At 41.4% G+C, this 27,873-nt stretch overlaps 1 protein-coding gene across 1 annotated transcript in view; it reads left to right on the top strand.

The window, feature by feature from the left end:
* The window catches only part of Hmcn1 (hemicentin 1), a 442,192-nt gene that overhangs the window by 338,074 nt on the left and 76,245 nt on the right, over nucleotides 1–27,873 (top strand). The window contains 12 exon segments of the mRNA XM_032915428.1: nucleotides 1,290–1,386; nucleotides 7,797–7,958; nucleotides 8,966–9,079; nucleotides 9,186–9,388; nucleotides 9,685–9,766; nucleotides 9,872–10,003; nucleotides 10,515–10,664; nucleotides 12,656–12,815; nucleotides 15,064–15,188; nucleotides 15,388–15,571; nucleotides 16,152–16,249; nucleotides 18,563–18,841. Coding sequence (XP_032771319.1) covers nucleotides 1,290–1,386; nucleotides 7,797–7,958; nucleotides 8,966–9,079; nucleotides 9,186–9,388; nucleotides 9,685–9,766; nucleotides 9,872–10,003; nucleotides 10,515–10,664; nucleotides 12,656–12,815; nucleotides 15,064–15,188; nucleotides 15,388–15,571; nucleotides 16,152–16,249; nucleotides 18,563–18,841 — 1,786 coding nt within the window.

Genomic DNA, 27,873 nt, shown 5'->3' with positions numbered 1-27,873 from the left:
TTCTACTGTGTTCCCACAATTAGAAATGACCACAGTGACTTTTTGTGTAAATTCTCCCAGAATATCTATACATACACACACCTAAGTTTAACATATAATCTTTGATTTAAAACAAATTACTGTTACAACTATTTTACTGCATGTATGTGATGATAACATTCTAAGTGGTAAAGCTTCCTACAGATTAAATTCATTCTGTGTTGGCATAGAAGTCATAATTTGACATATATATACTGTTATCTATCAATTGATATGTCCACTTATTTCCATTCAAATGTCCTAAAAGAAAACTGGGATGTGTAATGTGTAGACATATATCAGTTCTTATGTTAGGATAGAGTATAATTAAATTACTAGCAACTAATAAAAATATCCCTTTGGCTCATAAATCCAAGAATAATATGGGTCTGTCACAGGACATTTGTCACAGCATTCTTTTTTAAAAAAGTCAAGATCACTTGAATTTTTAAAAAAGAATTATCCACATCCGAATATATCAACTTGATGACCACACAGCCTGGACCAAAATGCCTAAATGTTCTTATGTGCAGAGCTATACACATAAGATTCATAGATGGATCTTTGTAATAAACATTCTGTTATAGAATAGCTAAGTACTGCTACATAAAACAAACCCCTTCAAAACCTAATAACTTCATACAGTAAGAATTTGTTACCTTACAAGCCCACTGTTTCTATAGATGGTATTTCAGATCTCAGCTGGGGTTACTCAGGTGTCCTCAGAGCTGTGGACTGAAGGCCTGCGGGATTATCTATCTGGAGTCTTAAAATGTAACGGAAGTCAGTTTTGTCCCTCACCCTGCAGCAGGCAAGTCCGGCTTCCCCACATGGTAGTGGCAGAATTTCAAATAAAGTGAGCAACAGAGTGCAGACACTTGCGATGAACTCAGGTGATACCGCTCCAAGCTGGGCACATTCTTCTGGCAAGCGCCATTCACAAAGCCACCTCTTAGGAGGAAATTCCAAACCACTTTGCAGACTCAGACAGAGAAGTGGGAAAGTAATTTGGAATAATTTGTAGTCAAAATACAACAGGTGTGTGTTTGAAAAAAAATTACCTTTTCTGATTGTACGTTTTACAAATAAATACGTATGTGCTTGACGTAAGTAGTGGAAAGCAGCACCGTTGCTGGCATGTACGGCAGCCTCGTGCCTTTATGCTCCCTTGGGGCTTAGTAGAAAGAATGAACCTCATTTGTTCTAAAAGGCAAACCTTTACAAATTCCTTTATTAACAATTTCGGTTGCTATCTCTCCATTTTCCTTTAGATTCTAAATGCTCAAATAACAGATACCGGGAGGTATGTGTGTGTCGCTGAGAACACAGCTGGGAGTGCCAAGAAATACTTTAACCTCAACGTTCATGGTAAGAGCTCAGGGCCCTGGACATCTTTTAGGCTCAGGTTTCAGAGTATACAGCCTGTGTTCTGTTTCTAACTTGATCAGTCACTCTCTCCTCCTCCTCCCCCTCCTCTTCCTCCTCTTCCTCCTCTTCCTCCTCCTCCTTCCTCTCTCTCTCTCTCTCTCTGTCTCTCTCTGTCTCTCTCTGTCTCTCTCTGTCTCTCTCTCTCTCTCTCTCTCTCTCTCTCTCTCTCTCTCTCTCTCTCTCTCTCTCTCTCTCTCTCTCTCTCTCCCTCCCCCCCCTGCAAATGCCAGCAGCAATTCCAGAACTTAAATCTTCTAGACAGGCCATTTCTATGGTTATTTCATCCCGCAGGACAGCGGGTCTCATGTTATGGGTCGTGACTCCTTTGGCATTGCCTATCAGATATCCTGCATGTCAGATATTTAAATTACAATTCATAACAGTAGCAAAATTACTGTTACAGAGTAGTAATGAAATAATTTTATGACTGGGGTTCACCACAACACAAGGAGCTGAATTAAAGGGCAGCAGCATTAGGAAGGTTGAGAGCCACTGCCTCAGGAGAAATCCTGCTTACCTCAGTATGTATAAAAGGTTGCATGCACACGTGAAGGTAAAGACGATTGTGCATCATCTGCTCATAGAAGTGTCTTCTGCCCCTGTCCTCAAGTGCAGAGTTAACTGACTACATCCTTCAGGAGTGCAGTCTGCTCTGTGCATGAAAAAAAGACCATGGAGAGTTAAATAATTCCCTTTAAAAACCACGCCTACCTAAATTGTGTTAAACTTACGTTTTCACACATAACAGACACTCCACGATTATTGTTTAACTAAAAAAGGGAGGGGAGAGGAGCTGAATGTCTATCATAAAAAGACAACATAGCCGCTTAAAAAGTGTGAATTAGAACAATGAGGCTTATCATAAGATCTATTTTGTATAAAATTCTAGTTCGTTCCTGGAATATCTGAAAAGGATAACTTTTTTATCATCTCAAAACGCTTCCATTTGGGGCCAGAAGGATGGCGTGGTGGTAAAGAGCATGAACCGCTTTGTAGAGGACGTGAACTCAGCTCTCGGCACCTACAGTGGGTGGCCCCCCACTTCCTGTAATCCCAACCCCAGCTGAATCTGACACCTCCAACCTCCGTGAACACCTACACTCATGTGTCCATACCTCTCCACACACAAATACACAGGATCAATTTTTTAAAGTAAAATGTAGTTTTCAAAATTTTTCATTTGGCATGATAACGTGTTCTTTTTGGTGTGCCATATGAGGCATGTTAAACATTCTGATATTTGCCATTTCTATCATAAATCTCCTCTACATACTTCCTATCTTCATATTCCTCACACAATTTATAATGCACACAATAGGTGCTCAATGAAGACTTTTTAGGTGTTTTAGTGAGAAACTCTCAACTGGGCAAGTTCTTCATCATTTCTAATTTTTTGCAGTGCGAGGGACAAAACCTGAGCGTGTTCTAGCTCTGAGCTAGATCCCTTGTCTATATCTGACCTGAACAAGCATGAATTAACCAGAAGAATGAGTTGAACAAAATGATTACTGTAAAAGTTCATGTTTTATCTATCTAGCACAACATATATTAAAAAAAATAAACATGTTGAAGAGCCAGGCAGATGGCTCAGTCAGTGAAACCTCTGCTCCACGTGAGTTCAGTCTCTGACACCCACATCAAATTCTACTTGTAGCAACACACACCTGTAGTCCGAGCACAGGAGAGGTGGCGACAGGAGTCTGCCTGGGGCTAGTTGGCTATTGGGTTTGTGGAACTGCTAAGTTCCAGGTCACAGAGAGGTCATTAAGAGGTCCTAACTAAAAGGAGAATGAGGTCGTAAGAGCAATGCAGTTTCCCCTTTGACCCCATGTTCCTGCATCACTTTGCTGTGTAAAATTTCTAATCTCTATATAGTAAGTGGCACCGTCCTAACTGATTGATGGGTACCAGGTACCAAGTCAAGTGGGTTTTGCCCATTCTCTCCAGTAATTATCTCAATGATTCCCAGTCATTTGCTGGTTTTTGATTTCCCCCTCATAGATGAAAACATAAGGACCACTGATCTTGAGAAACATGCCCCAAGTTACACCATTCACAAATGTACAGCCAGCATTCTTCTATACAGGCAGACATTGGCTAATTGGTTGCTCTCTCCAAAAGATGCTATTTCATGTGTAATATATGCTGAATTTCACATCTGCCCTGTATCTACACCAAGGTCACCACCCATGGCTGGAGGAAATCTTGGAATCAGGATTACTGATGGAGTTATACATTCATACTCCTAATATGAGCCAGGCCTTCTTTACTGTGAAGGCCACCTCTTCGTATTACGTCATGGTCACTATCTCATATCTTTACTGTCCCCTCGAATGTCAAGTGAGTCTTGTCTTAGTGTGTTCTGTGTGGCTTTAACAACAGAAATTAATTTTCTTGCAGTTCTGAGAGGTAGGAAGTTTAAGAAGAAGGTTCTAGAAGTGTGTGTTTTCTGATGGGGTCGTTTCCCAGCTTACACATTGCTGGTTGGCCTCAGTGCCCTCACGTTATCTTTCCCCTGAGCATGCTTACAGAGAGAGTTTGTTTGCAAGCCTTCTGGAGTATCTCCATTTTATTTATCACTTTACTTAATGAAAATATAGCTACCTCATTCCCCCCTCCTCCTCCTACACCACCTAAATCCATTCCCACATCTTCTTTACTACATTCCCACATCACACAAATGAATGCATATACAAAAGCAGCCGTTTGTGTCTGTTTGGTGTTGCCTACATGTGTGGTCCACGTGTATGTTCCTAAGGCTGACAGTTTTGGTAGTGGAAAACCAATCTGGGGGTTCATCCCTGGGAAAAACAAATTCTCTGTCCTTCAGCAGGTTCCTGGTTGTTTGCGGATCTTCATCTAAAGATGGGGTTCCATGAGATTTCCCTGGTGCGCGTCAGCATGTCGACTGTTGTTAGAATTATTCCCATCCTGTTCGGTAGCTGTATGGTAGCTACTTCATGACTGTAGCTTCCCTGTCCTAGTTGGAAGGCAGAGTCTCACAGCGGTCAGGGTCCTCTGGCTCTTGAGCTCTTTCGTCCCCTGTTTTCATGTTCTCGGATCCCTAAGTGCAGGAGTTGTGCTGTAGATGTATCAGTGGGGACTAGGAATCCTGCAGTCCTTTGTTCTCTGCACTTGAGTAGTTCTGGCTTTCTGTAATCATTCTCTTTAAAAAGGAGCTTCCCTGATGAGGGTTAATGTGGAGCTGTCTCTTTTTGTGTTGTTTGTTTCTTTTTTTTTTTTCTCATTGGATATTTTTTTACTTACATTTCAAATATTATCCCCATTCCCAGTTTCCTGTCCATAAACCCCCTATCCCATCCCCCTCCCAATTCTTCTATGAGGGTGTTCCCCCACCCATCCACCTACCCCTTCCCACCTCCCCGCCCTGACATTCTCTTACACTGGGGGGTCCAGCCTTGGCAGGACCAAGGGCTTCTCCTCCCATTGATGCCCAACAAGGCCATCCTCTGCTACATATGCAGCTGGAGCCATGGGTCTGTCCATGTGTACTCTTTGGATGGGGATTTAGTCCCTGGGAGCTCTGGTTGGATGGTATTGTTGTTCTTATGGGGTTGCAAACCCCTTCAGCTCCTTCAATCCTTTCTCTAACTCCTCCAATGGGGACACCTTCCTCCGTTCAATGGTTGGCTGCGAGCATCTGCCTCTGTATTTGTCATGCTCTGGCAGAGCCTCTCAGGAAAGGACAGTAATCCTAAAGAATTAGGGCCACACCCCCAGGACCTCACTGGACATGAATAACTTCCTTGAAGGGCCCCGTTCCAAACACAGCTGCCCTAGAAATTAGCGCTTGACCTTCTGATTCTAGAGGACACATTCAGTTCTCGCCCATTTCTCCCAACTGACACTCATGAACCTTTTGATTCCCAGGCAGTATAGGGAAGTGGCTAAGCAAAACACACTGAGAGCTTGGCGGCTTCATTTTCAGACATGTGTCTTCCAAGAACAACAAGCTCTGAGACTTTAGATAAGATGATAATCTTCTTACTCCTCAGCATGCCCATTTATGATATTAAAAATCGCATCTAGCTTATAGGCATGTGAAAATCCAGTGGGAAGTAAGTGTTCCACACAGTGCCTGGCATGGATCTGTCAACCAAAGAACCTGAAGCTCTGCTTCTTTTCCTTTATTTTCATATTGGTAATTTTATTTATTTACATTTTAAATGTTATCCCCCTTCCAAATTTCCCCTTCTCAAACCCTCTATTTCATCCCCCCCACCCCCGCTTCTATGAGGATGCACCCCCACCCACTCTTCTACTCCTGCCTCACTGCCTTAGCATTCCCCTATGTCGGGACATTGATCCTCCACAGGACCAAGGGCTTCCCCCTCCCATTGATGCCAGGTAAGGCCATCCTCTGTTACATATGTAACATATGTCACATCCTCTGTTACACATGGGTCCCTCCGTGTGTACTCTCTGGTTGATGGTTTAGTCCCTGGTTGACTAACTCTTGTTCTTCCTGTGGGGTTGCAAACCCCTTCAGCTCCTTCAGTCCTCCCCTAACTCCTCCACCGGGGTCCCAGTCCTCAGTCCTATGGTTGGCTATGAGCTTCCACATCTGTATTGGTCAGGCTCTGGCAGAGACTCTCAGGGGACAGCTATACCAGGCTCCTGTCAGTACATGCTTCTTGGCATCAGCAATAATTTCTGGGTCTGGTGTCTGCAGATGGGCTGGATCCCCAGGTAGAGCAGTCTCTTGATGGTCTTTCCTTCAGTCTCTGCTCCACTCTTTACCCTTACTTTCCTTTAGGCAGGAGCGATTCTGGGTTAATATTTTTGAGACAGGTGGGTGGCCCCATCCCTCAACTGGGGGGCTGCGCCTAACCACTGAACGTGGTCTCTACGGGTTCTAGTTCCCCCTTGTCGGGTATTTCTGCTAATGAACCTCTTGCTTCCCTGGCATCTGGGACTTGCTACCTCTAGTTCCCCACCCCCCACTGCTACACACCTCCATTCAATTTCCTGACCCTCTGTACTTCTCCCCAGTCTCCTCCCACACCTGATTCCGCACCTTTTTTCCCTCCCCCTCCTCTCTCCCTCCAAGGTTCCTCCATCCCTCTACCTACTGTGATATTTTGTTCCCCCTTCTAAGTAGGACTGAAGCATCCACACTTTGGTTTTCCTTCTTCTTGAGCTTCATACGGTCTGAGTTGAATCATGGGTATTCCGCGTGTTTTTCCTAATATCCACTTATCAGGGAGTAGCAGCAAGGATCAGTGTTGCTTGTGTTTCCCTCCTTGTGAGGCCTCACGCAATGACTGGGATGCATTAAGGATTCAAGAAAAGTTTAGCCAATGAACTAGTGCTAGAGTTAATCAGTGGGTGAAGCAATCCAAACCACATGTTAAAAGAAAGAGTTCGCCTTTTCGGCATTTGCTTTAGAGATTGTTTTAAACCTCAATTTTAACATAATATAGCAGACACAATAGTGTTTATTGCTTGTGCTCGCTGTCTCCTCTCTCTGACCAAGACTCACTTCTACTTTTACTTATGGCTATATCATGCGCATCCTTGCTCTGCGTCCTCTTTCCCTTCATAGGAAATCGCTTGAATGTGGCTGACACCTTCTGTGAGGTTTTTACGCTGTTGCTGCTGTCTGTTTAGTTTTGAGATAGGCTCTTACTATGTGGACCAGCCCGGCTGCAGATTCAGAGAGCTACACTTAATTCTGCCTCCCAAGTGCTGACATTAAAGGCCCTGACCACCACATCTGGCACCTTTTGTGCTTTTAGTAAGAAACATCAAGGCTCACATGTGCATGTTTTATGATGTTCATAAATGTCAGTGAGTCGTTTATATCAATATTTCTTATTCTGCTTTTTGTCTCCACTGCTCATGCTTTTCTATTCGTCATTGTTAGACCAATAAAGAGTCATGTTGTCTATTTCTTACCATGTCGGTTTCTCTTGAAAGCTGCATGGATTTGCACGGTAACGATAATCTGTACGCTATGCTGAGATCCTAAAGCTAAGCCTTCAAGTTATTTTTGCCATAATAAGAAATACACATAAAGATACCATATAAAATATCCAAACTACTTTAAAACATCAGGCTTTTACTTTGCACTTTGAAAAATCACATGCTTGGACTGACCAGAAATTTTTTGACTTTAAGAACTATAACACACCCTTTCATTTCAGAAAAAAAAAAAAAAACATCTGAGGGACATGGGTTTGATGATGTCATTAGAGAGTCTAAGAAAGAGCACTGGGCATTTAACAGAACCATTTGGTTGTTATCTTTTATCAACCACAGGAAATTAGAATGTATGTCTCTGATACTGTCAAAGTTCACTTTTAATGTATATACCTATACTTTTACAGTTCCTCCAAGTGTCATTGGTCCTAACCATGAACATCTCTCTGTGGTTGTGAATCATTTCATCTCTTTGACCTGTGAAGTTTCTGGGTTCCCCCCTCCTGACCTCAGCTGGCTCAAGAATGAACAGCCCATCAAGCCAAACACTAATGTTCTCATTGTGCCTGGTAAGGAGTTTACTCTTCTCAGACGGTGGGCCACAAATGGCATCCCCCCCCCATTTTAAAACAAAGGTCATTTTAACTTCGTCCCTTTCCAAAGTCGAGTCTCACTCCCTTTGATTGTTCACAGTAGCCAAGCAGAGCCATTAGAGCAGATATGTACAGTAATGGAGTCTTCAACAAATTATGAAATTAAGGATCAGAAAAATTGGGGGCTCCTTAGCGCAAATGGTAAATAGCCAGTGTGAAAACTTACAGGTTGTTCTCAGTGAACTGGAATCTTCTTGAGAATGGGAGATAGGGAGTTAAGCATGAAGGTTGGTGATACAGTTGTGCTAGAGAGTGAGGGCCAGCATGAAGCCTCAGAAATTAAAGATACTTGCTGTAAAAGCTGACTACCTGAATCTGATTCCCAGGACCCATGTGGTGGGAAAAAAGAGAAACTATTCCCACAAGTTGACTTCTGCCTACTTTAGCATACCTCCTCCAAAAATGAATTTGTCAATAAAAAATAACATTTAAAAAGGAATAGACAGTGAGCGATGCATCCTTGAATGAACAGACAGAATTCAGATGTCCTGCTGTAGCCTCTGCCTCACACGCATCTCAAGACAGCTATGAGTACAGCCCAACATTTGCAGGTGACATCATGTAGTGATGCCAAAAGCTGGACTCACCCGAGATAAACAGAAGACAGAAGGACAAACTATCACCTCTGTACTGTGGGGAAACTCAGAAAGCAGCTGTTCAATTGTCCAGACCCATATGACCAAAGGAGAGGAGTGACTCCCGAAAGTTGTCGTCTGACATCTGCATGTTACACTATAACAGGTGAAGGGGCTTGCGCATGCACGCACACTTGTGTGCTCTCTGTGCGTGTGTGTGTGCGTGCGTGTGCACATGTGTGTGCAGCACATGCATGCACACAACACACACACACACACACACACAACGTAATAGCAACACAACTTAGATCAACCTCTATATCTGTCTTTACATTATATTTTCCCCAGGTGGTCGAACTCTACAGATTATTCGGGCCAAGGTATCTGATGTCGGTGAATACACCTGCGTCGCTATCAACCAAGCTGGAGAAAGCAAGAAAAAGGTTTCGCTGACTGTTCACGGTGCGTTTTTACTCTCTCTGTAATGTAATTTCGTTTCATTTTATACTTTCCAGCTAAGCAACTTGATGACGAAGTCATTTGAATCTTCTCTTGTTTCCCGCCACAGTACCCCCAAGCATTAAGGATCACGGCAGCGAGTCTCTGTCTATAGTTAATGTAAGAGAGGGGACCTCGGTGTCATTGGAATGCGAGTCAAATGCTGTGCCCCCTCCAGTCATCACCTGGTCTAAGAACGGGCGGATGATACCGGATTCTAGCAACGTGGCGATTTTAACTGGTGGACAAATGCTACACATCAGGCGAGCCGAGGTGCATCTTTGGTCCTTGTTTGAGTGTGGCGCCTCCATGGCGGGGTTGTGGAAGAGATAACTGGAAGAGCCCTCCTTCCCTTACCACAGTAAACAATGCTGTCCATGGAAAAGTGCATGGTCGATGCCATTGAACTTATTGTCACTGAAAAGAAAGAAAGAAGCAGGGTTTCTGAAGGCGCCTAGCAGTGGGGCAGCTGAGCAGAAAGATGACTGATGGTTTAATCCACTCCTGAACCTTGTGACTGGTCATCCATCACTTAATGGAGTACATACAATAGTATCTTTTTCTTTTAGGTGGCTGACACAGGCCAGTATGTATGTAGAGCTATAAATGTAGCAGGACGAGATGATAAAAATTTCCACCTCAATGTATATGGTGAGTATCTGCCTCCAATACGACTCTTCCCTGGATATGCACATGAAAGATCACACCTTGAGCCAACCTAATGATGGTGTGCGGTCTTCTTCTGTCTTTTTACAGTGCCCCCCACCATTGAAGGGCCTGAAACAGAAGTCATTGTGGAGACAATGAGTAATCCGGTGACATTGACTTGCGATGCCACTGGGATCCCGCCTCCCACCATAACATGGTTAAAGAACCACAAGCCCATAGGTAACACACTTGGACATTTTTGTGGTTGCCTTGCTTGGCCCTACATTGATAAATTAGCAAGTTCTCAGTCTTGCATTCATAGTTGTGGTTAGTTCAAGAAAGCCTAATGCCCTGAAGAATAAATTTATCAAGTAGACTTCTGGTAAACATTTGCTTTGTTAAGGTACTGCACATTAAAGCGAGGGCGTCATGCATTCAAGGCAAGGCCTCTACCACTGCAATTTACCCCAGCATTTCTAACAATTTTGTCTTGTTTTGAGGCACGATCTGGCTAAGGAACCCAGGGTGGTCTTGAACTCTCAACACACTTGACTATGCCTCTCAACTAGCTGGGGATATAGACATGAATGCACCATTATAAAGGGATTTAAAAAAATTTTTCATGTTTCAAAAATTTTTTCTCAAAAATACAAAGGAAAAACTTTTAAGAAACGTATATTTGTTACATGAACAGGGTGGCTTTAAATGTTATTTCCTCACCTTTTTTTACCTCTTTATGTCCTTCCTGTAGAAAACTCTGACCCCCTTGAAGCTCACATTTTGTCTGGAGGAAGCAAACTGCAAATTGCCCGACTTCAGCGTTCAAACAGTGGAAACTACACGTGTGTTGCATCCAATATGGAGGGAAAGGCTCAGAAAAATTATATCCTTTCCATTCAGGGTATGTTAACTATACTGTAATCTGCCCTCCTTCCTTCCTCATATACCATTCAGAGTACAGAATGACCTGTATTAAAAGACACCATTGATCAGACACTCGGATATCTAGAGGTCACTGAAAATAGTGACAATTTTGTCATGCATTTACCAGTGCGTTCTATTTTCATGAAAAAGCACATAAAATTAGGGAGTAAAAAATAGAATTTAGTTGCCTAGCAAGCGCAAGGCCCTGGGTTCGGTCCCCAGCTCCGAAAAAAAAATAGAATTTAGTTTATCTTTTTTTAATGAAAGTATTACAGTTCTGTGGTATTTGGTATAATTTATCTTCATACTAAGACTATAAATCGGCTCTTATTTTTATAGATATAGGACAAGTCTCAATAGTATATCTAGAGACAAACTTTTTGGTACCCTTCTGAAAATAGTAAACTTCTGCTAATTTGTTACAATGATTTCTGGTGTCTTAGTCAGGGTTTCTGTTCCTGCACAAACATCATGACCAAGAAGCAAGTTGGGGAGGAAAGGGTTTATTCAGCTTACACTTCCACATTGCTGTCCATCACCAAAGGAAGTCAGGATAGAATCTCAAGCAGGAGCTGATGCAGAGGCCATGGAGGGATGTTATTTACTGGCTCGATTCCCCTGGCTTGCTCAGCTTGCTCTCTTATAAAACCCAAGACTACCTACCAGCCCAGGGACCGCACCACCCACAGTGGGCTGGGTCCTCCCACCTTGATCACCAGTTGAGAAAATGTGCTACAGCTGGGTCTCATGAAGGCATTTCCACAACTGAGGCTCCTTTCTCTGTGATAACTCCAGCTTGTGTCAAGTTGACACACAAAACCAGCCAGTATACCTCGTTAAATAGAATGGCATTCAGAAAGATGAAACAGAGCTGTGTTAGTAAATATTTAATAGGTGACTCACCAAACCAAAAGGATCCTGATACATAGCCATGATGAGTTAGTTTCCTGGCATATCTATATCCAGCACGGCCTGATTCTGACTGTCATAATGGCGGTAAATAGGGGTAGGGAAGCGATGGCAGATAGGCTCCTGAGAACAAATCTGAGATGCTCCTGGTATATCTCCATAGCTCTATAGAACAGAAATCTCAGTGGGTTCCTTTCTGACCTTTAAAAATTTGTACTTGTACATAATTGTTTTGCCTAAGTGTATGTCTGTACCACATGCATATCTGGTGCCCGGAGCCCAGAAGAAGGCATCAGTTGTCCAGGAACTGGAGTTACAAATGGCGGTGAGCCATGTAGGTGCTGGGAACCGAAGCTGGCTGTTTGATCATTGTTAATAACGTTAATACACACCACAGATGACTAGATAAAAATGAGCAGGAACTATTGGGGCTTGAAAAGCATATATCCTTCAATTTCTCAGAATAAGTAACAATTAGACAGTAAACAAATAATTAATATACATGCTTTCATGAGACTTTACACCAAAATGTTTAAAAAGTTGATTGTTCCGAACAATATGAATTACCAGCAATACAATGGGACTTAATCTAAGAATGATTCCATTGAGTTACCGACAAGATAAATCTGTCATCAGTTCCTGTGACTACAGAGTTATAAGACTATCATGAATGTTGAAGTAATTTGGTGCCTCTGTCATTCACATTCAAAAGTAATTCATGAAGGTAACTATAGGCCAGTCCTAATCCAGGAAGGATTCTGAATTAGACATGACATGTTCTGGGCCAGTGAAGTGGATCAGCAGGTAAAGGTGATTACCATCAAACCTAACGACCGGAGTTCAATCCCTGATACCTACATAGTATAAGGAGATACCCAGCTCCCACAAGTTGTTCTCTGTTCTCCACATGCCTGACCACACCAAAGGACAACATATGTGTATGTATACACAGAGACAAAAGGATGTTACGAGAAGGAAATGGTATGGTTTATTATTCCATCACACTCATTAGCATGTATATCCTTATACTTTCCTAATCAAAGTCTTATTTCTCTAAAGTCCCTCCAAGTGTTGCCGGTGCGGAAGTTCCAAGTGAAGTTAGTGTCCTTCTTGGGGAAAATGTGGAGCTGGTCTGCAATGCAGATGGTATTCCCACCCCTCATCTACAGTGGCTTAGAGACGGAAAACCCATAGTGAGTGGTGAAACAGAACGAGTCAGGTATGAAATGCCCCAGATTTCACACGAATAATACCTATGTCTGTTCTAGTTTGTTTTCTATAATAAATACCATGACCAAAAATATTTCTGGGAGGGAATCATTTATTTCGTTTTACACCTTAGAGTCTGTCATGAAATGAAGTCTAGGTAGGAAGTCCAGGCCAGAAGCTATGGTGCAGGCCCTGAAACAGAGACCATGGAAGAATGCTGCTTATTATCTTGTCCTCATGGCTTGATCACCTTGCTTTCTTATACAACCCAAGACCACTTGCCCAGAGACAGTACTGCCAACAGTAAACTTCACACATCAATCATTAATCAAGAAATGCTCCCATAGAAATGCCCACAGGAAAATCAGGTGGAGGCATTACTCAATTAAGGCTTTCATTTCCTGGATATGTCTAGGCTTCTGTGGAGCTGAGAAAAGCAACCAGCCCAGCGTCTGTGTCATTAGACCTTAACTATCCTTTATTTACAAATAGAAAAGAATTAGCTTTTTTTTTTAGCTTTAAGTATTGAAATTCTCTTTAGATAGCTCTCTAAAGTATAGTGTGTGTGTGTGTGTGTGTGTGTGTGTGTGTGTGTGTGTGTGTTGGAGGGAGGTAAAGAGGGAGAGAATGGTCCTTAGTCATCAATTCTGATTATAAAATCTCAGATACCAATCATCAAAATATTATGCAACAACTGACATTGAATATATTCCTCCAGTTTGAGAATGTCCTTAACAAGTCCATGTCATAAAACAATTAATTCTTTCCCTGTTAAAGTAAAGCCAACAGCACCCCACAAGAGTCATCAATATTCCTAGCTGTGGGTTTTTATCTTAAAGTTATCAAATGGCATGAATGCAGGTTTGATGGATGAATTATGAGAAAAGACATAAGAGCATCATTTTCCAGTTCATGGTTTGTTCACATGTACTTTGAGCTGATCCATATTTCTCTTTTAACAGAGGCAAATGACAATGCAATAGGTTTCCCATGTACCTTGAACAAATTTCTCCAGAGAAACAGTCTACAGTCTCATAAAGATATTTCAACACAAACATATCTTCACACATATGCCAGAATAATTATGTGCATAATTATTCTGTACTATTAAATTTATAATTTATTCAATATTGAATACATAAAACGTAAATACAGTAAGCATCATATTCCTAGTACTTGTTTTGTATTAAAATGTAGTATTTGTCCCATTTATGAGATTGGGTAAGCTGCCAGATAATGTTTTCAGAAATATTGGGCATTTTATGTCTGTTCTGCGAACAAATATGAAGAATTAACAAGTGTTTAGTGATTTTCATTAAGTGGATAGTGGACATCTGTCAGACATGGTGAAGCTAAGGTTCTATGTTGGTATGTGGGAGGTTGGAACTCTAAATTCTTAAAAGTTGCTTTTCGTTGCCTCCACTTGGCTGATGACTCATCACTGTCTGATGGCGCTATAGATATCTAGGTAGAACAATTTATCAAGGTCACTTTTTAAAAATCATTGACTGTGACAACCTGCAATTTTAGTTTGCAATATAATCAGAGGTGTTGATGAAATAACTATTCTTAAAATAGTTGTAGATAACATTTTAAACATCCAAAAGCATAGAATGTTTTGTTTGATAATTAATGGTATGTGGAGAAAATGAATAGTGTGGTAATCTTAATTAGATATATTTTGTTATCTAATTTCATATTTATCATTTACTTGTACATGATTCAAAAGAACTTAGCCACTTGAAAAAGAGTTCAGAATCTATCTATAAATGTAGTCATCACTGATTAAGTAAATGATACTATTTTGTTCTCTATATTAAAATATCACTATGATATTTACAATTAATTTTTCTCCACATTTTCAGCTCTTCATGTTCTTCATTTCACACCAGAACTTTCAAATTTTCATTGAGTAGATAACTCCTATTTGTCCCTAAGATGTAGCATTCTAAGGCTGAGAGAAAGGCACCTCTGTCTGTCATGTTCCTGACCTGACTATCTTTGTTTTCTCCTTCTCAGAAGGAGATGATGGATATGAAAATGGTCTCTATATAATTTTAGTTTTCTGAGATTGCCATTGGTTTCTGTGGCTCTGCCTTTCATAGGTTTCTAGGTAGTTGTGAAATAGGGTTAAATCATTCTATTCAAGATGAAGGCATTATGTTATAATGGCATATATTTTTCAGAGGACACAATAAAGTTGAACGAGTTTTTCAAATCCTATCCCCACAGTGCCTCTGTCCTGACTTTTTCCACAGGGTCACCACAGATGGCAGCACACTAAATATTTACAGAGCCCTCACATCTGACGTCGGGAAGTATACATGTGTGGCTACTAATCCCGCTGGAGAAGAAGACCGAATATTTAACTTGAATGTCTATGGTAAATATGAAATGCCACCAAGTTTTGACTTTGCTACCTTAAGAATCCATTGATAGGCCACAGGTGACTGGACCATTTAAATGAAATCTAATATCCACGATATTTTCTTTTGGGATACAAAGCAGACGCAAGAACAATTGCAGTGCAAATGATTTGAACTCATAAATCTTCTCTCTCATTCACTATGTGCGTTTCACAGTTCCACCTAAAATCCGAGGTAATAAGGAAGAGGCAGAGAAACTGATGGCTCTGGTAGACACGTCACTAAACATCGAATGCAAAGCCACGGGGACACCTCCACCGCAGATCAGCTGGCTGAAGAACGGCCTTCCTCTGCCCATCTCTTCCCACATTCGCTTGCTGTCAGCAGGGCAGGTCGTCAGGTTAGATTGTGTTGTGTGTCCTTTCCTAAGTGCTTATGATAACAGTGATAGACAACTCTTATTTCTCCTACACAGCATTTAAGTCATCCTCTTCCCTACGCTTTGACTGCTGTCATGGGACACCATTCAGTATGTGTTCAGAAGAGGGAAGCTAAGGAATCAAACATGGAAGTGGCTTTGTATTCTTATTTAAGTGCTTGTTTTATAAAGGTGTCTTTACTCAATGGTTCTTGAGAGATGAATTGTTATCAAGTTTATATTCCTAAGATATATATTTTAGTTAAGATGGGAGGTTGTTGATGATGCTCATGTGATTTTCATGCTACCATTTTTCTCTGTTAACATGTTTGAAAAATATTCACTCTAGCAATTATGCTGTAGTCGTAGTGGTTTGCCATTACTGCCGTCACCACTGTGCAAACAGCTGTAGTTGGAGATGTCTACATTTTGTGATAACGGTCACAGGTTTCATGTCTAAGAATTTTCAATATAAATTGTATTCTATTGTCTGTTTATAAGTCATAATTATCTTGTGTATCTTAAAAGGATTGAGTATGAGATGCTGGGTCCTGTTTTGCAGGATCGTGAGAGCTCAGGTGTCTGATGTTGCTGTGTATACTTGTGTGGCCTCCAATAGAGCTGGGATAGATAGTAAGCGCTACAGCCTTCAAGTCTTTGGTATGTCACAGATATGATCCTGCTACTTTACTGCAAGTTTAGTGGCATTAAGCAGCATGCCTTTATTAACTGTCCTCCTCAAAGACTTGTAAGTCCAACATCCCTCTGTCAAAAATAACTGGTGAAAAATCTCTTTCTAGTAGGGAAGATTTTTCTCCCCCAAGGAGTCTGTATTTATGGTCTACATTGTCTGTCAAAAATTCTCATCTAATACAAAATTAATCAGGTGTAGGATTTCTTTATTAAATTTTTGATGGTGTCACATTTTCATAATGACTACAGAACACTCTTCTAGCCCTCCCTCTTGTGTATTACTATCACCTGTCTACCACCTACTTTTCCAAATCTCTTTTTCCTATTTCTGTCTAATATTTTGTTTTGTGACCCACTGAGTCTCCCAAGGCTGTCTGTGTGATCATGAGTTTGGAGTTATCCATAGGAACCTGGCAAGCTCTAAAGATAATGGTCATTCCCCCTTTAAAAACTGTCAATAATGAATAAGTTAGTGGTAACAGATATACCCCTAGTAGCCCTCTTCCTTCCTTGACTGCTGGTTGACGGGGCCAGACTGATTGCGGACCTGTCATGTATGGGCTCAGGGTAGTCAACCACAGTTGCTATGAGTTCATGTTGCAATGGTGGCACTGAGTCTTGTAGATGGTATTTTCAGCAATTCGCCTTTGCCTCATCTTGTAACTTACATGTGTCCCACCTATATCAGTTTGTCTGTTGCTGTCATGAAGCAGAACCACAAAGGAATGCTACTTCTTGGCTTGCTCTCCATGGCTTGCTCAGTGTGCTTCCATACACAATCAGGGCCACCTACGTGGAGTTGGTAATGCTCACAATGGCCTGGACCTTCCTATAGCAATGATTAATGAAGGAAATGTCCTGCAGACACACACACCAACCAATCTAAGGGAGGCAGTTCCTCAATTGAGGTTCTCTCTTCCCAGGTGACACTAGTTTGTGTAGACAGACTAACCATGATAATGCTTCTTTCTATGCTGTTAATGGGAATTGTGTAAATGACTTGCTTAGGGATAATCTTTAGCTTATTCTCAGCTTCTTTGGGCAACCATGAGTCTTTGAACTCATTGCTGTTCACTGCAAGGAGAGGCTTCTCTAATTTGGGGGTGATGGTAACTTTTGTCTTCAGCACGGCGACAGAGAGTTAGAAGGCAATCTGAAGTAATTTAATTAAACAATAGTGAGTTCTCCATTTGGGCTTACAATCTCCTCAGTCAACTGTTTATAACCCAGAATACAATACCAGACATGAGTTCCTTCCAGTGCAACAGGTCTTTAATCGGAGTGGTGGGTAAACCCTACAGCATTTGTGCCACGGTTGCACAGGTGACTACAACTTGCCCAACAAGTTGGTTTTTTGGTTTGGAGGGTTCACAGCTGAGTAAGACAACTGCTGCCTTTTCTACCCCAGGAGCCTGCTTTGTATCTCCCAGCACACTGAAGGTTAGCCAGTAACAGGGACGCTTTCATCCTGTCTCTAGCTTGCTCTTTCTCTGTCTTGAAACAGATGTCATCTCCCCATCGCTTCCTGCCCAAGGCATTCCACCCTCAGAATTCCTTCTCTGTACTATCTCTCCTCCCTTAAGACACACCTTATGCCACCTTCCTAGTATCCTGGCTTTATGTGTGCTTCCTGTTAAACAAACAGAACTAAAGTCTGCAACAGAATATTTCAGACAGACAGATTTTTTTTTGTTCACGTGCACATACAAAAAGCAAAAAAAAAAAAAAAAAAAAAAACTCCAACAACCTTCTTCCTGACATTAGCAACTCATTTAGAGATAAAAATGTTTGTATAGATGCATTTGCATTTATGATATAGGGTAGATTGCTGGTTCACATTTCTCTAATCCATAAGAACATCTCAAAACAACTCTGAGTAACTAAGAACTGCAATCTGTGATATTTATAAAACTTACTCTATTACTGTGTTTTCCATATAGTCATTGAAAGTATAATATTGAATTACTGTAAGAACTACTATTGCATCATAACAAATTAAAGAGACAGTGCGATCAAGTTGAAAATGTTACCAAGATATAATGCACGTTGATTGTATATTCAGTAGGAAAACAATTTTGAGACTTCTTTGCTAATCTATGGAATATTAATAATTAGCCCAATCAATAAATGGTTTACAATAAAGTCAATTTATTCTATGCTCTTTGAAAATACTTTGCTTTATTGAATGTAAAAACAGCATAGAAGTATTTAAGTACTGGTAATTAAGTTCACCTCGAATTATGATATGCATACATTTTACCTGATTTATTTTCTGTATAGTGCCACCGAATATGGACAACGCAATGGGAACAGAGGAAATCACAATTGTCAAAGGCAGTTCTACCTCTATGACATGCTTTACAGATGGAACCCCAACCCCTAGCATGTCTTGGCTCAGAGACGGCCAGCCTCTGGCACTTGATGCTCATCTGACCATCGGCACTCAGGGAATGGTCCTTCAGCTCACCAAGGCAGACACGGAAGATACTGGAAAGTACACCTGCGTTGCCTCAAATGAAGCTGGAGAAGTCAGCAAGCATTTCATCCTGAAAGTCCTAGGTACATAGCCATTCTGATAAGCACAGAGCACTTGAGAATTCAGCGGCAGCTGAGACCTAGATACTGAGTATAGTACTTAGACTCGATCTTTATGGAACGAACTTTAATGAAAACTTTATTGCATTTCTATTTCTGTTCTATAAGTCACCTAAATTTATGTAAAGTGGGTTGAGCTTGAATGGTGAGTTTTCTTTGTTTTAATAGGTAAAAACTCCTATTTGTAAGATATTATTAATTGAAAAATCATGTTATTCCATTAATATCAGACCTTTTCATGTGTATGAGAGTGTGTGTTTGCACATGCATGGGTTCCTATGTGTGTACAGATATGGAGGTAAGTGTATCCATGCAGAGACCTGGTGTTAGTGTTAGACACGGTTCTTAACTGCTCTTACTCTGTTTTTTGACCCTGCATCTTTCTCTGGACCTAGAGTCTCACTGGCCATCTTCCCCCCCAGGGATCCCTGACTGATGCCTCTTACCTGGGCGTTGTGATTGCAGGTGGCCACCATTCCTACCCTGCTTTCAATGGGTTCTGGGTATCCTAATTCCAGTCTTCATGCTTATAAAGCAAGAGCTTCACCTACTGGCCCATCTGCCTGAGCCCTAATAGATGGCTTTTTAACTTTTTCTAAAAATTTAAAGCACATTTGAAAATGGAAATTGGATAAAATACGGCAATAATATTTATGCCATTATCCTGAACAGTCTTATATTATCCAATTTTAAGATTACAGTCAGAACAATCACTTTGAATAGTCAACTTCTAGTAACTCTTGTGTACATTCAAAGTCTATATTTTAAGTTCATAATACACCATTTTACCAGTGAAAACCAACATAAAGACAAATTACAATTTTTGTGTGTAACAAAAGATGTGGATGGTGGGCATAAAAGGGGGCTAAATGAAATTACCTAAAATGATAGTCAAGATTTCTTGAGGTTTGATATTGGGCAGCTGCCATAGTCCTTTCACAGAGCAGCTATGCTTCCTACTGAGAATAGCAGAAAAGAATGTTGGCAGGAGTCCTGGTTAGGAAGGGCTAGCGTCTGCTTTCAGAGTGCTCTGTAATCTTTCTCAGAGCACCTATTAAAATTCAATTATTTATGTGAATTTAAGAGTTGTCTTTATCCCCTGTTAAGTTTTATGGTGGGGAATGCAGCATGCCTCTTACTTATTGCTGGTCCCCAATGCTCAGGATGATGTCTGACACACCAGACATTCTTAGTGTGTATTTGTTGGATTGAATTGAAACCAAACTAGGTACTTCTGAGCTGTGCTGATGGGAGTTCCAAGTGTAGACGGAGGCAGAGCACTGTGGAAATATACCAAAGAAGATGCTCTGATATATCTGAGTCCTCAGATTGGAAAGGTAGTGGTGGAAGAGATATTTTTCCCAGGCTATTTAAAAACATAGAAACAACACAAAATTTGGGTTGTGCAATTAAGATGTGTAGGTCACAAATCCCTACCCATCGGTTTATCAGCATGGGTTACAGTGGAAGAGATAACGTGACCTTGTCTTCACTGCTCACATATTAAATATGAATTGTATGTATATTATTTTCTGAGCATGTTTCTGTCTGCCAGTTGTGAAGGCCTACTGTGTAATCATTGAATGTTAGATAACTGAATTATCAAATAAGAAAGATGAATTCAGCCCCCAAGTTCCTCCATTTGGAGAGTGAGGAAAAGAAATTGAAGAACTAATAATTTTGTTGTGATGAGGGTCTAGTTGTTAGCATAACACTGTGGGACAGTAAGTTCCAAAGTAGATCTTCCCCATAGACCCATCAAATGGAAGGACTCAAAGTGAGGCAGAATTGAAGACCGTTGACCGTTTCATCTGTAGGTGATAGAACTTAATTGTGAGTTCAAACTCATGGAAACTGAGTATAAGGAGGTGAAACGAGGCCAGAAGGGACTTGACAACCCTCCAAGGGAGTTAGACCCATTAAAAGACAAGAATAATTTTCAGGAAGAATATGCAGCCAGAAATCTCTTCTGAAAAGTCTCTCTAGCGAGAGTAAAGACTGGATTGAAGAAGATGCCGTGTTCGTACAGCCCTGAAACCACAAGGATCTGGTTGTCATGTGACAATGGAGAGAGACTCCAGAAGCAGAATTACAAACAGACACATTGCTGCAGCAAATAAAAGAGAGAACAGCAATGATGCTGCTGGGGTGATGTCCAAAGCCCAGCATTCCGGGGTGAAAAGATTATAGGATAATATTCCATGACACAGAAAGATGAGAAGTGTCTCCCCATCTGCTGAAAATGAATCCATTCAGCGCCTCACACAGGACAGCACCGCTTGCAAACATTTCCACTTGGGACACTGCTACTGTCTGCAATTCTCAGCATGTGGTGGGAGGTGTCATGGTGGATAGGTAGCTTTGAAAAAGTACAGTGTGGCTAGAACGCTAAAGCAAGAGAGAACATCAAACACCATGAAGCTCTGAGTTTAGCAGCGCCCAGATGCCACAACCAGTTATGAAAATTTCATAATAGTGCACCTCTCATCCCTCATCAGAGGATCTTCTTTCTGTGGTAGAAGGTGATTAATCCACAGATCCACAACTAGTGAATGCAGAGAACAAGAGACTTGGAGTTGTCGGGTCTGAATGGCACAGCTGTATCGTAACCCTTTCTAAAAGCCTCAGGCATCATCACAGGGGTCAAACAGACGGTGAGGGCCTGAGACGTAGACATCTGAAGAGAAAGACTAGTTGCTGGATATAACAAGGCCATTGCACACATGTCTGTCATGTTATTCGTAAGACCCGCGCTAGATCGTGCCTACAAAATCTCAGAACTAACAGGGGAAAGACTCAAAAGTCCCAAGTCCTGGGTGAGGACCTATTGGCAACTGATGGCTGTTGGGAGAAAGAAAGTCAGTTTTCTTCAGGGACATGGTTCCTGAGAGGCACGCTCCAGCGCCTTTAACCTGTGCACTTATAGGTCGATGCTAACTGGTCCCAACTCAGTGGATTTCAAAATAGAGCACATAAATTTGGGAGTTAAAATGGTGCAGGGGTGGTGGATATGGAAGGAATTAGAGGGGAGGGAATGAAGATTTATTTAATCAAAAGGCATCATATGATTGTCAAAAAACTCAAACTATGGAAAAATTAAATAAAATTTAAATGTATATGTTAATTCTGAAAGAAAGCTCCAGTTTTATCCTCTAAAAACAAGAAGTCATTATGAGTTGTAGTAAGTACCATAGCATAAACAGATCTTTCACTTGGAAAGAGCAATCTGGCTGTAAGGAGAAAGGCTGTAAGTCGAGAATGGATTCCAAGAGCAGTATTAGGAATTGTGATACTGGCTGTTGACAGTCCCCTAATCCGTCCTTCACCAGCAATGGAGGAGTGTTCCTATCACTCCACATTCTCTCCTTCATGCGCTGTCCCTTGAGTTTTTTATTTCAGACATTCTGATAGGTATAAGATAGAACTAGTTAGAACCTAGATTTGAGTACTGTGGAAGATAGACCCTTTTTTTGCATGAGTATGCTCTACTCAGCCTTCTTGTCGCTCTAATAAATACCTAATAAAACTGTATAAAGTTGGGGGAATGACTTAGACTTAGTGGTTCAGAACTCTCCATGGTCATCTGTTTGGTTGCTTTGGCCATGAAGCAACAAAACATCATGCAAACACGATGACGAAACAGAGGTGTTTCTCTCACCACAGCTGAGAAACAGAGACTAAAAAGAAGAGGTCAGAGAAAGATATGCCTGTCGCCCCATTCCACAAATATTCTTCCATTTCTTCAGTGCAGGCCACACTTCCTATAGCAGTACCTCCCAGTAACGTCAAGATGTGAATGATGGAGGGTGCCCTGATACTTGCCTGTTGCTGTGATGAAATAGTCTAGCATCACAACGTAAGGAATGAAGGGATTGTTTGGGGCTCGGTGTTCAAGGCTATGATAACTACATACATGGTGAGAAAATAAAAGTCGTAGGAGCTTGCAGCCATTGGTCCTACTGGATCTTTGATCAAGAAGAAATAAACTGTGAAGGTGGAAAAAAGATTTTTCAAAATTTAAACAGATTACCATTTCCTATTTTAAGATTTACCTTGGCTTTGAACTTAATTTCTGTGATGCAGAGGTGAACCCAGGGCCCTGAGCATATTAGGCAAGCACTGTCACAGAGTGACATCCTTGATCCTTTGCTTTTTCATTAAGAGAGATGTCTGGGGTTGGGGGTAGCCATTGCTGCCCTGGCTGGGCAGTTCGGATGTTTGTCCTTCTCTTGAGGCCTACATCATGGTTAATCAATGATCTTGCAATGTCCCTTTACCTCCAGCAGAAGTCAACTCTGACTAAAGCAGAACCAAGGGAGAAAGCCTATGGCCAAGGGGTTGTCTCTTTATAGACTTTCTTAAGTCTATCCCATACCATAAGCAGCCAACAAACCCAGAAGTGCTTGTTGACAGGAACCTGATATGGATGTCTCTGGAGAGGCTCTGCCAGAGCCTTACTGATACAGATTAAGAATCTTGCAGCAAACCATCCAACTGGGCATGGGGACCTCAATGGAGGAGTTAGAGAAAGGAATGAAGGAGCTGAAGGGGTTTGCAATCCCATCGGAAGAACAACAATATTAACCAACCAGACACCCCAGAGCTCCCAGGGACTAAAGCACCAACCAAAGAGTGCACATGGGGGGACCCATGATCCAGCTGCATATGTAGCAGAGGATGGCATTGTCTGAAATCAGTAGGAAGAGAAGCCCTTGGTCCTGGGAAGGCTCATTTCCCCAGTGTAGGGGAATGCCCGGATGTTGCGATGGGAGTGGGTGTGTGGGAAGGGGAGCATCTTCATAGAAGCAGAGGAAGGGAGTATAGGAGAGGGGGAAATTGGGAAAGGGGATAACATTTGAAATGTAAATACATAAACTATCCAATAAGAAAAAAGGGGGAAAAAGCACATCCACTTAGACCTCCTTGGCTAACAGTGCTACCTATATTCTATCTAATACATGCTAAATAGGTTGAGAAATATGACAAATACTACTATTCTAGCCCTAACAAAACTGGAGTCACTTAAAAGCAATTAATAGTTAAATAATATTGGGTAGAGAAGTGGAGCATCTGTGTTAGGTCCCCTCCCCAACAGGCTTATAAAATCATGAAAAGGTTATTAAAAGATTATACAAGCTAAAGGTTAGAGAGAACTGGGCCAAAATGGTCACTTCTGGACCATTTCAAACACATTGCAGCTGCAGTTTCCTGCACAGGAGCTGCACGAGATAATGCCAATCAACACTCTGAAAAGGCATATGAACTCCACCCCTAATGGAGGAGCTATGGGCAGCTGATCAGTTTTCTTTGAGGTTATAGTCACTGGTAGATTGGTCATGCTCCAATGGATGGCCCCAGACCCATGAAGGAAATGCATGGACATCACTAATTAAATTCAATGTTCCCACTGTTGGAAGGAAGAGGTGAGGGGATCCAGAAGCTGGAAGGAGAGGGTGGTCAAATAGGATCAAAACACACCTCATACATGTAAGAAACTCACAAAGAATAAATTTAAAATGTTATATTAAAAACCAAGGTCACAAATGATAAACAGGGCAGTTAAGGCAGTTTTACATTGATAATAATAATAATAATAATAATAATAATAATAATTATTATTATTATTATTATTATTATTATTATCATCATCAATAATAATGAGGAAGAGGTACCTAAAAGCAGAAAGGAAGATGTTCTATCATAAACAGTATTATACCTCAGGTTATAGTGATGGAAATAAAAGAATGTATATATTTTTCTAGAAATAATTGCACATTTATTTTAGCTTAGTTGTAAATTTCAGCTGTGGAGTTGATGATGTGAAGATATCAAGAGTGAGTCTCAGTCTCCAGAGTATGTAACTAAATGGTTAGTCAATCCATCATACAAGTATGAGGGACACTGGAAAAGGAACCAAAAGCTGTCCGAATGCCAGCTCACATCGGAATATTTTTATAAAACACAGAAATGGAGCATCTTCAATGAATGGTGCTGGTCTAAATGGCAGTCTGATGTAGAAAAATGAAAATAGATCCATATTTGTTACCTTGTACAAAGTTCAAGTCCAAGTGGATCAAGGACCTCAACATAAAGCCAGATACAATGAATCTAATAGAAGAGAAAGTGGGAAAGAGCCTTGAACTCATTGAAACAGGGGGAATTTTTCTAAACAGAACTCCAACAGCTCACACCCTAAGATCAAGAATTGATAACTGGGACCTCTTGAAACTGGAAAGCTTCTGTAAAACAAAGGACATAGTCAATAAGACAAATCAGCAACATACAGATTGGGGAAAAAATTCTTCGCTAACGCCACATCCGATAGAAGGCTAATATCCAAAGAACTCAAGAAGCTAACCACCAAAAACAACCCAATCAAAAAATGTGGTACAGAACTAAACAGAATTCACAGCAGAAGAATCTCAAATGGCTAAGACTCACATAAAGAAATGTTCAAAGTCCTTAGTGATCAGGGAAGTGCAAATCAAAATAACCCTAAGAGCTCACCTCATACCAATCAGAATGGCTAAGATTCAAAACCTCAGGTGACAGCACATCATCTTGGCAAGGATGTGGAGAAAGGAACACCCATCCATTGCTGGTGAGATTACAAACTGGTACAACCACTCTAGAAATCAATCTGGAGGTTCCTCAGAAAATTGGAAATAGGTCTACCTGAAGATCCAGATATACCACTCTTGGGCATAAACCCAAAAGATGTACCACCAGGCCACGGGAGGCATGTTCATAGCAGCCTTATTTGTGATGCCAGAAGCTAGAAACAGCCCTGATGTCCCACAACAGAAGAATGGATACAGTTTACAGGGGACTGACTGCTACTCAGCTATTAAGAACGAGGACATCCTGGGGTTTGCAGCAAATGGATAGAACTAGAAAATATCGTCCTGAGTTCATCCTGAGTGAGGTAACTCAGATCTAAAAGGTCATGCATGGTATGTACTTACTAATAAGTTGATATTAGCAGAAAAACAAACAATAATTTAAAAAAGCACTTCAGAATACCCAGGATACAATCCACAGATCTCAAAAAGGTCAACAAGCCGAAGGGCCCAAGTGAGGATTCCTCAATCCCACTTAGGAAGGAGAAGAAAGCAGTCACAAGAAGGGGGAGAGAGGGAGGGACCTGGGTGTGCGAAAGGGGACAGGGAGGGGAAGAGGGGAACATGATCTGGTATTGGGTAGGGAAAGGACTGAAGCCTTGAGGGCCAGCAGAAAGAATGGAAACTGGCAACCTCAGGAGGTAGGAGGTTGGGACCTCTCCAGAAGGTACCAGAGACCTAGGAGGTGAGAGATCCTCAGGACTCAGATGGAAGGACCTTCGATGAAATGTCCTACAGTGGGGAGAGGGAACTTGTAGAGCCCACCTCCAGCAAAGACAGGGCATCAAGTGAGGAATGGAGTTTCAATCCCACAGTCAAAAACTCTGACCCATTATTGTTCCTCTCTGAAAGAACTGCAGGGGTGGAAATGGAGAAGAGACTCCAGGAAAGAAGGTCCAGTGGCAGGCCCAAATTGGGATCCAGCTCAAAGGGAGCTGACACTATTACTGTGGCTATGGGTGCTCACAAAAAGGGACCTATCATGACTGCCCTCCAAAAGACCCAACAAGCAGCTGCGTCAGATACAGATATTCATACCTAATCAATGGACAGAAGCTGGTGACCACTGTGACTGAATTAGGGAAAAGCTGGAAGAAACTGAGAAGGAGGGTGACTGTAGGAGGGCCAGAAGTCTTAACTAACCTAGACCACCAAGATCTCTCAGACACTGAGCCACCAACAAGGCAGCATACACCAGCTGAGATGAGGCCCAGTACACATATACAGCAGAGGACTGCCCGGTCTGGACTCGGTCAGAGAAGAGGCACCTAACCCTCAAGAGACTGGAGGCCCCAGGAAGTGGGGAGGTCTGGTAGGGTGGGGTGGAGACATCCTCATGGGGCTGGCAGGGGTTGGGGGGTAGGGAAGAGGTATGGGATGTGGAACAGTCAGAGGGTGGACCAGGAGGAAGATAAAGTTTGGACTGTAAAAAAAAGATTAAATAAAAATTTTAAAAAAACGTAAAGGAAATTTCAACAAAGTTGTTACAGTAGAGATTTTAGTAATTGCTTTTTAAAGCATTTAATTTGAAGTAAAACATGCATGAGTTTAAAAGAAACGCAGAGGGTCTCGCTGTGTTTCTTGATGCCAGTTCTCTTTTTGAAGGTCTATCCAGATCCACAGACCTGTGGCACTCCTTTCAAACTCAGTGGGACATCAGGTCCTGTGCTATGAGTCAGATTCTGAACTATGTGCCTGTTTTAAAATAAAAACAAAGGCAAAACCCCTCAGCTCACCCTTGGAGCTGTCCAGCATCCACTCTGTCTGCCTCCTGAGCCCGAAAGCCTACAGCATGAACTACAATTTTTTTCTCTGAAAATGTTCACTGGTCGCTGTGAGAAAAGTCTGTTTTAAAAGGACTACATTTGGAAGGAGTAGAGCCAAGGACCAAGTGTTTAGATTTTTTTTTTAACTTTCTCTGGAGGAAGGTAATTTTAGAAGTATAAACAGTAAGAGAGAAAGCTACCCCTGCCTAGACATAACAAATGTGCTCCATGCAGAAACCACTATTCCCGGTGTTTTGAACCCTTGCCAGTGAGAAGAACTAAGACCATCTACCGTCGTTCTACTCTCCATACTCTAAACGTTTTATGTCACAGGGATGTAAATGCGAGTTGGAGTTTCCTTTTCAAACTTTTAAAGATCAGATCAGCTAAAACTGATCTGAAATATGATAAATAAATAATAATGTATATGTACTACATGTATATATTACATGATATAATAACATATGTATGGAATGTGAACATATAGATGGGATATATTGTAAATGCTTTTATGTTAATAGTAACAGCAAACTTTATATTATAAATATTCTTCCTCTTAATGTCCGCATGTGTAAAACAACCCCTTATTTTTGTCGCGCACTCCCATTTC

Source organism: Rattus rattus, chromosome 10 (assembly GCF_011064425.1).
Source record: "Rattus rattus isolate New Zealand chromosome 10, Rrattus_CSIRO_v1, whole genome shotgun sequence".
NCBI classification, from domain to species: domain Eukaryota; kingdom Metazoa; phylum Chordata; class Mammalia; order Rodentia; family Muridae; genus Rattus; species Rattus rattus.
This window is presented reverse-complemented; position numbering and strand designations above follow the sequence as displayed.